Here is a 9,560-nt window from a genome sequence, read left to right on the forward strand (position 1 = left end):
GTTCGGTTGGGGGGGGGCGGTGGGGGGCGGAGGGAGGGTCGACTGCCCTCCATTCTGCCGGGAGCAGTGATAGGGTGTCCCAGGAGGAATGCAGCTCCTCGCACCGAGGTCGCAAAAGGCTGAGGGCTTAGTCCAGGTCTTCCGTACCTGCCCGAGCTCATCTCCTGGCATTTTTGGAACAAGTGCAGAAACATTACTGGGTGGTGGCTGAGATCTCCAGCTGGGGTGGCATTTGGATGGGTGCTGTATCCGAGCATGTCTTCCTCTTTCCCGCACCTCGGGGTCTAATCAAGTGTTTTGTCGATGACTCTGTTCGGAGGCTCGGCTCTGGCTAGCCCTTACTGCATCGGGTTAATCGTCCCGGCAGGGACGAGTGGAATGGTTTATTGAAGCAGGAAACTCTCCCGGAGGTTGGGCTCGTAGCGGTGGGGATGGAGTGCAGGGAAATAAAAAGGAAATCAAAGGGCTGTTAAGAGGAAATGGAAAAAAATCACTTAGGCTGGAAAGACGTCTTCCCAGCAGGAGCAAGAGCCCAAAACACATAATGTCCATGGTGTTTGAAGTAATGTTTCACACTTCCTTCTCTGGGCGTATGTGAGCGGGCGGGGAAGGAAAGGGGCCCAACCTGGGCAGAGTGGTTTATTTAGCTGGATGCTGGATGGCGCAAAGAGGGACAAAAAGCAACCACAAGCAAGTGCAGAGGAAAAATCAATTAGCACAAGCTCTGTTAGGAAGAGTTGGGGGGAGATGCTGGGGAGGAGCAGGGTTTTTTTGATTCCGAGGCAGGGGGTCTTTGAAAGCAACCGCTTTGGGAAGTGAAAACCTCGGTGAGCGGTCAAAACCTTGAGTAATTTCTAAGTGTCGCTCTGCCAGGGCTTTGCATCGGTGCTACCACTCGCTGCCTCTCATCTCGGCATCTGCGGGTCTCATGCGAGACTCCCCATCAGGTGTCCGGGGAACAAATATGCTTGTAGCGTCTACAAACAGGAGACGCCTGGCCCTTGCAGCAGCAGGTTGTGGGGAAATGCTTTCTTTTGTTGGGTTGCAGCATTCAGGCCTGGCATGTGTTTGCAGGACCAGGAGCAGAGCTTGCTTCTGCCCTGGAGCTGACAGTGTCTCGTGGGAGGCATCGTCTGTCAAGGCGCTGTGCTGTTCTGCTGTCCGGGACTGCACCGGAGGCTTGCCCAGGGGTCTTGATGCATTTTGATCAGTATGCTATCGTGGGCCTGTAAGGGTAATGACAGGATGCTTGAGGGCATGTAAGTTGCGGTGCTGGACAGGGACGGTGCAGCCAGCACCAAGCAGGGCTGTCCGGGAATGTGGCAGCAATCGCTGCGCTGATGGCAGCAGGGGGGGGGCCCCGCCCCCTGCAGGCAGGACCGTCAGTGGGGGCCTCTCCTTCACGGTCCCGCAGAGCCGCCTCCAGCCCGTTGCAAAGAGGAGCATGGTGGGTCCCAGAGGACGCGGGGGTTCGGTGGCCGGGGCCTCGGCTGGACTGGGGTGGTGCAGGTTGAGATTGCGGCTGTTCAGCCAGGAATCAGGTTGGTGATGCATTCGTGAGGTGGCTTGGTGGGAAGGAGCCCCGCTGCCCCAGCACGGTTTCCCTGAAGAGCATGTCAGGTTTTGGAGAGTGATACCGGTGTTGTCAAAGTTGGTGGCCGATGTCCACCAAGTGTTGTCTAGCATAGAGGAGCGCCCACAAAAAGCAATGTAGACTGGTGTCCTGGGATGGTAAAAGGCTCGAAAGGAGCAACCAGACCCCCACCTCACCCTTCCTCCCTCCCTGAAGAAACGGAGGATGGGCAAGAGAGCGAAGATGGCCAAACGAGGGAGATCCAGCAGCGACGTGGTAGCAAATTCAAAGCTGAGGCATGCCCAGAGAAAATCTGGAAGGAATAGCAATGATTGAAGAAAGAAGCAACTGGAGGGAGAATAAAAAAACAAACAAAAAAAAAAAAGACAAGAAGAAAAGTCAAGAGACTTGTAGAACAAAGGGAAGAGAGAAGGAAATGTGTGCACACAGAAAAATACCGAGCATCAAAAGAGCAGGAGGCAGCAAAGGGGAAAAATGAAAGAGTAATGAAGGAGCTGAGGGCACGGAGAGGGGGAAGGTCTGGAAAGAGGAAGAGCCTGACTGGCAGGAAGAAAACAGCATGCACTGCCGAGGTGGGAACAGCCACTGTCCTTAAAGTGGCTGGCATGAAGTGCTAACCTGAAATCCGGACGGGAGTATGGAGGAGGGATGGGATAGGGAGCGCCCAGAGGGCGTCCTTGGGCTCCCGTTCTCGAGGCTTCTTGAAATCAGTGAAAAGGAGCCGGCGGGAGCAGAGGCGTCGGGACGTGCCGCGGGGACCGGGAGCCGACGGAACGAAAGCGTGGCGGCAGCTGATTAATTACTGCAAAAAGCAAAAATGGGGAAGAGGGGGGAAGGAACTGGAGAAGTTGTTTTCCCATTATATTTCTGAACAGAAAGAACGTTTTAGCGTGCACACAAATAGCTCCCTGGGAAGCACTCTCACTTCCTAATTGTTCATAAATTTACTGACAGGTGGTTACACAGTAGGTATAACACTCTGAGTTTCGGTTTTATTGCTTTCCTTGTCTCAATGTGAAAACCTGGAGAAAAAGGGTGCGCGGCGAGCAGTTGGGAGACTCCGCCTAGCAAAGGGCACTCGATGCCCGCGTTTCATTTTTGTGATGTCTGGTGAGCGTTTGGTCCCTGACGTGGCCGGATTTTGCGTTCGCTCTGACGGAGGGGTCCGCGCCGGCTTTGTGTTTAACTTTGTGTTTAACTCCAACGTGTCTCATGGTGTCACGGTCCAGTCCCGTGGGAGGGCTCCCAATCCGTGTGGAGATGGGGGACGCGCCATGCGATGGTCCTGGGCTCCGAAGGCATCTGTAGGGTGGTTATTTTGGGTGGGTTTTTTTTCTTTCCTCCCCCTTCAGCTGCGCTCAAATGGTGTGCAGAAAGACAGGCAGGCAGAGATGCAGATATCCGCCGGGCCGGAAAATCTCGTCTCAGCAGCAGAGAGGATATGTTTGAAACATGCGTCTTACGATCCTTTCCTGTAAAAGGATCACACAAAGTGTGTTTTACCGAGGGAAGGCTGTGAAAAGAGAGCGTTTAAGACCTAGAGAAGGGAAAGGGAAGATCTCCCCCGAAACGAAGCGCCTGTAGAATGCGTGAGGCGGCGGCATGGCACGCCGCTTGCTTGGCTGGGAAATTTGACAAAAAACATTCTGTTGACCAAACTGTAGTTGTCGGATGTGCTTAATCCATTATCTCGATAAAATCAACTCTGACGAGCCTCTTAGATTGGGCTGTCATCAGAATGGGTTTGATCAGAGACGATAATCTTCGCTGCCGAGAAGCAACACCTTGTTAAAACTCCTGATGTCGCCTCCTTGCCCCCAGTTGCTTCCCCCACGGGCTAGACGGGACATCAGGATACATTTGCACAGGGTTACTGTGTGTGTCCTTACGGCTGTCCCCCGTCCCCCGAAACTAAAGATGAGTTGGAGGCAGGGAAACACATCCATTTCTACCTGGCAGCAGGTGCTCCCCAGCTGGGGGCTGGCTCGCGGGTGCGTGCCCGCATCTCTTCTTTAAGGGCATCAGCCCCAAACAGGAGCTGTTCTTGGGAAGATCTGGTATCGGTGGTGCCTTCAGCTGACATGCAGGGACAGACCAGAAGCCGCTGGTGCCGTCCTGCCGCGCTTGTCATCTGCGAAGGAGATGGAAAGCACAGGCAAAATGTGAGCTCTCAGCATATTTGCCTTCTTTGTGCTGACTTTCCGTACGCTAATGAGTCCTTGTGCGGTGACACCTCTGACAGCTCCATCCTGCCTATGGCTCATGCAGAGCCGGCAGCGTGTGGGGCTATAGGCAGCTGGGGGTGCCGGGGAGGGAGGCAGCGCGAGCTCCGGCAGGTGTCTGACCCCTGCTAGGGCGGCGGTCCCGCTCCCGGGAGGGCACGGGCCCCTGCTGCAGCTGGAGAGGTGAAGGGGCAGCGTGAACGCTGCATCTCCCCAAAATAGGAGGTGTCTGAGAGGAGGTGGTGAGGTGCCACCATAGGTGGGACAGTGCCCGTGGAGGCTATCGTCTCCCCACAGAATGCTGAAGATGAGATGTCCCCCTCTGCGGCCGTCCCTACAGGGACCCATCCCGCAAGTAGAGGTGGGCAAGTGGCTGTCGTCCAGCGGTTTGAAGAGCCCATAGGTATCCATCTATCATCTCACTTTATCAAAGGTGTAGGAAGAGGTCTCTTATAATGGATTAGGAGCTAACGATGTGGAGGAGGGACATCAGTTGCCTGTGTCAGCCATGGTGCTCGCACAGGCTCTCCGCTCCAAGGCGTGCAGCAGTAATGATCTGGCAGCTAAAAATAGTCTGGGGCCGCGACGGCGAGCGCCTCCGGTAGGGATCGGCGCTAAGGAGCAGCCGGGAGATGAGTCAGCCTGCACGCGGTCGTGTGTGTCAGCATCACGTGTAGTCAATGATCACACAGTGCTGTCTCTTCCCGCACTGTTTAGCAGGGAAGAGGCGTCCTTGCCGGCACGGGCAGGACCCGTGCCTCCCCGGGCGATGCAGCGTCCATCCCTCCTCACACTTGGGTGTCTGGTAGCGGCTCGCACTATCTGAGCTCTCCAGTGTCTTTTGTCCCCAGCCTGGCTGGCTGGCTGCAGAGCAGCAGCGTGGGTGAGGCCGGCACCGGTGCCCAGAGGAGGTGTGTGGGAGAGTCCCAGGGATTGCTTGGCTGTGCTTGCGAGGGATATCCAAAGTACAGCACGTGGCATCACAGGACAGGGCAGCGTCAACAAGGCATGATGCCATGGCCAACCCCATAGGGCTATTTGCAGCCCCCAGTTTGGGAGGGAGGGGAGGCACGGTGCCTCATGGTCCCCGCGAGCAGTGGCAGAAACCGGCATGCGCCTGGGCCCGACGGAAAGCGTGAATCTGCGCATCGGGCAGTTTGGGTCTCAAGCGGTAAAGGAAGGAGATAAATCATGGGCTTATTGTTATTGAATTTAGTGGCATCGCTTTCACATTGGATTTCTCTCACCAGCTTTCTGAACAAACAAGAAATTACAGTGCAAATGTATTTTTTTGGCCTACCAAACATTATGCATTAACTTACCCGTGATTAATATTATGTAGGGTCGATGAAATCCTCCACAGGCCGCTCACCGCTCCGGCAAGACCGCACGACAACACACCGCTCCTCGCTTCCTCGGGATTTATTCCATATTCAATTTGCTCGTAGTTGTAGTCTTTTACAAGGAAGGCAGGACTATGAATAAGGGGGGATAGGGACCATGCACCACCGTATCGCTTTGCCCCCCGCAGCTCCGGAAGGCGAGCATCTCGTCCCCCATCCTGTGAGCAGTCTTGGGGCCGGGGAGGACCTCTGGAGGGGGCGATGGCCGTGTCTGTCCACAGTGCAATGCCGGCAGCACCCTGGGAATCCATGTCCCATCCCGATGGCAGCTGAGGGCTGCTTAATTTGAGCAGGCATACTGCATGTGGGGGCCTCTGCCTGTTATGGCTTTATTGCCCTCGAGCAATTGAGGAGTGTCTCAGTCTTCTTCCTTAGCTATTGTATGATCAGGCCTGTAGTGACGTGCGTGTGGGCTAACGGGAGCTGCTCGGGGGAGCAAGCTGTTATAATTTATATTATGCACATGAGGAAGCGTTAACATGGTGAAAGGCACAGCGGGCAACGGTGCTCCGTCTCCCCGACAGAACGACGGCCCCACTCTCGCTGCTTCTCTGGCTGTTAGTATGTTCACGCGGCGATCATTTCTTATCTTGTATGTGTAGTGAGGAGAGGCTGTCATAACTACTGGATATTTGCTGTGTAGGGGATGTAGGGCAGGGGGAGGTAAACGTTAAGAACCAAAGGTAACCCAGGGAAAGGATGCCATCAACAGGGAAATGACAGCATCCATAGTCATGCAGGTGGGCCGCGAGGTATTAGCAGGGCTATCTGACCCGGCCCTTCGGGGGCTGGGAGGGCTCTGTGGGGAGATGGGAGAGCCTTTGGACTCTGTGCCCAGCACCAGTCCCAAGCAGTCCCCATCCTGAGACATGGCAGCTCTGGTGGGACGTGCTTGTCAGGGGCAGCCGTGCGTGTGCCTTGGCCATACCCGCCTCACGTTATTTACCATGGTTGCCGGTTGGTTTTATCCACACGGTCATGTTTGCCACCGGACTCATCCTGCCTGCCGGCGCTCGGGTCCCGTCTGCTGCTGGCCACGTCCCCACGTGGGCCCAGCTCCTGCCCACTCCTCTGTGGATTAAGTAAGTCCCCACAAGGTGAAGCCGGCATGCCCTTGAGACACTGTCCTCGACAGCCCGGTCGGTGGGATCTATAGAAATGTAATCAAGGTCCTTAGATGTTCTTCTCCAAGTCCCGGTAACCTCATAGACAATGATTGCCGTCGCAGCAGGGTATCGAGCCATCTGGCAGGGTCCCTGTGCTCTCCACGGAAATCCCTCTGCCGCACATGCCCCCACCACATGTCCCTGCTGGCTCTCGGGGGCATTTCTGATCACATTAGGGTGGGCGGTGGCACAGCATGGCAGCGCAGCGGCGCTTCCCTGGCCCCTGCGGCTTCGGGGCCGTGGCTGGGGGGGTTCAAGAGGTGCTGTTCTCCTGTGGGTGACCTGCTGGCATGTCTGCCCGCTGCGTCGGCATCCTTTGCTTTAGGGTTGATGCGTGTATTCGTGTGGCTCTGTCCATGGTCTGACCTCAGCAGGGCTGCATGCAGGAGGTGGGATGGGAAGATGCAAGAAATACACAAGCGGAGCGGGTACTGTGCAAGGAAAGGTGTGTGGAGCTACTTTTGCCTCCTGTGCAGCAGATTAAATATCTGCAGGGAGATGCGGATTGCCTCGGCTTCCTTGGACATAGGTTGTTCTCTTTTTATTTAGTTTTAGCTCTTTGTTGGCGTGCAGAGCCGAATGCCCCAGCGCCCGCTCAGGGAAGCCCCCGGCAGCTGAGCTGCCAGTCCGGTCCAGGGCAAAGGCAGGCACGCGGGGTTGACGGCGCAGTCCCGGCTCTGCAAGGCGCCCCTTTTGGGGCCCTCGCCCCGGTGAGGTGCCACAGGGAGGGAGAGGAGCCCCGAGTGTGCAGGGCCTCTCAAGCGAGCAGCCCCCGAGTGTTTGGAGTTGGTGTTAGGTGCCCTGGAGGTGCCCGCCTTCCCCTGGCAGCGTGCTTGCCTGCAAGCATTGGTCTGTACCGGGAGCACGTATATCTAGTAAGGCTGTGAGAAGCAGATAATGTCTGCACAATGTCTTGGATGCTGTTGGTTTTTTTAGATTTTTTTCTGGTAGCTGTTGGAGGTGGAGAGGTACAAGGCTGCTGGTAATAGGGAATAAGGTCATCTCCTTGTCTAAGCAAGGAAGGGCTGCCGGCAGCCCTCCCACAGCAGAGCTTGTCGGGGCGGTGCCGTTGGAGCTGGCCAGCTCCGCTCCACGCGTTAACTACATTTTCCAGCAGTCGCCGGCGCACACTTTTCATTTTCAGATTGCCGCTTTCCCCTGAAGGACTCAGACAATCTCCCTTTGCTATAACAGACTGTACTTCTATATTAATGTGTCAAGTTGCTGGGAAATTTACTGCCTTGCAGGGCCTATCGGGCCGCGGAGACCGCGCCGCGTCTTTGCCACAGCTCGTCCCGTCGCACTGCCTCTTTCACGCCAGGAGTCACCCAGGAGGCTGCCTAGGTTTTGGGGTGGGTTTTTTTTGAACCCCAGTTGAGGTGCAGAGCCTGGTGGTTATAGGCAGCTTAGACCGAGCTCCTCAGGGGATGTTGCCGTGGCCCCTCTGGCACGCCGCCGGGCACCTGTCTGTCCTTACCCAGTCCGGACAATGACGCAGCAGCCCCAGCAGGGCAGGGGGAGGAGAGGGGAGCCCGGCAGCCCTCACGTCCCCTTCCAGGCAGGGCTGCAGTGGTTTTCAGGCGATCATACTGGCATCCCAGCACTGCAGGAGAGCCCTCGGCATTTCACGTGCGACACCATGTGAACTGGGGCTCTCAGTATGTTATGTGCTCGGGCGGGGGCATGAGGCATCCTTTCTGGCATTGTAGGAGTGGTGTTTAGTTTTGGGAGGGTTGTTTTGTATGGGCTCATTCGCTCCCCAGGGTGCAGAACCTTTCAGGGGCCACGTCTGCCAGCCCAGGGGCTTGGAGCGCCGGGAAGCGATGTTGGCGAGTGGGCTTTAATTGCTTTTTGCCAGGGCCGGGGATATTTATGGGTGTGGAGATTGCCAAGTTATTTATTAGATGGAGTATCTGGGGATAGAGTAATATAAATCACTGTGGCCGGTATTGAATGGAGCAGACGCTCAGTAATTTAAACAGCTTTAATAAATATGCTAAAATATAAGCCTTGTCGCGGACTGTAATGAGAGCCAGTTATCGGGGTTTCCAGCCCCCGCCTGGTGCAGGGGACTGGCGAGCAGACCCCGGGGCCGTGCTCGGCTCCAGTCGGAGATGCTGGTTTGGAGGCACGGGGTTGATGACCGAACAGGGCGATGGGGCAGATGCTGATGTCCGGCGCCGGGGCTGGTCTCGCGGCCAGGGCTTCCTGGTGGCATGCAGGCGGTGTGCTGTTGGGGCCTGGTGAGCTGATGTATTGATGGTGCCTCCGCTCTTCTTTGTGTCTTGCAGTTCCCCCCCAGATTGTCAACATCTCATCAGACATCACCGTGAATGAGGGCAGCAGCGTGACCCTCATGTGCCTGGCCTTCGGGAGACCAGAGCCCACTGTCACGCCGCGGCACCTCTCTGGGAAAGGTGAGACCATGCTTGGGACTCGGTGGACGAGCCACCCGGGTCAGGGGTCTTGCCCAGCCCATGTGGGATGGACAGTTGTCCCTGTAGAGGTGGCTGGGGTGGCAGGAAGGTTGTCCATGGTTTGCTGGTATCTGTTGTGGAGGGTGGAGGTGCTGGCCCTTTGGTGTGTTCTGGTATGAGGGTGAGGATGCTTGTTAAGTGATGTTCCAAGTTTCCTGGGTGAAGGGTGATGGTGCCACGCATTCGGGACGTCTCCCAGGACAGGGCTTTGTGAGCGAGGACGAGTACCTGGAGATCACGGGCATCACACGGGAGCAGTCCGGGGAGTATGAGTGCAGCGCTGTCAATGACGTGGCTGTCCCGGACGTGCGGAAAGTCAAAGTCACCGTCAACTGTGAGTGCAAGGGCTGGGGGAATCATGGCGGGGTGGGCACGTGTGGAGCCTGGCGTGACGCTGCACTGTGTCTCCGCAGATCCGCCGTACATCTCAAATGCCAAGAACACGGGCGCCTCGGTGGGCCAGAAGGGCATCCTGCAGTGCGAGGCCTCAGCCGTCCCCGTGGCGGAGTTTCAGTGGTTCAAGGAGGACACCAGGTGAGAGGCCGCGGAGGGGGAGCCCGGGGAGCCGCATGGTGGGGCAGGGGCACCGTGCCAGCCCCGGGGCCGGATGGCGGCAAGGCAGGGAAGCGGAGGGGGCTGGAGGTGGCCGAGGGCCTTGTGTGGAGGAAGGCTGGCGTCTGGCCATGTCGGGGGGGCGG

The 9,560-nt window shown here is 56.9% G+C and overlaps 1 protein-coding gene across 1 annotated transcript in view; it reads left to right on the forward strand.

The window, feature by feature from the left end:
- Positions 1 to 9,560, forward strand: part of LOC103914143 (opioid-binding protein/cell adhesion molecule homolog) — a 43,166-nt gene that overhangs the window by 6,062 nt on the left and 27,544 nt on the right. Inside the window, exons 3-5 of the mRNA XM_009320748.1 lie at positions 8,677 to 8,802; positions 9,062 to 9,196; positions 9,276 to 9,396. Coding sequence (XP_009319023.1) covers positions 8,677 to 8,802; positions 9,062 to 9,196; positions 9,276 to 9,396 — 382 coding nt within the window. The remainder of the gene's footprint in view (positions 1 to 8,676; positions 8,803 to 9,061; positions 9,197 to 9,275; positions 9,397 to 9,560) is intronic.

This window comes from Pygoscelis adeliae, unplaced genomic scaffold (genome assembly GCF_000699105.1).
Source record: "Pygoscelis adeliae isolate BGI_AS28 unplaced genomic scaffold, ASM69910v1 Scaffold253, whole genome shotgun sequence".
Lineage (NCBI taxonomy): Eukaryota > Metazoa > Chordata > Aves > Sphenisciformes > Spheniscidae > Pygoscelis > Pygoscelis adeliae.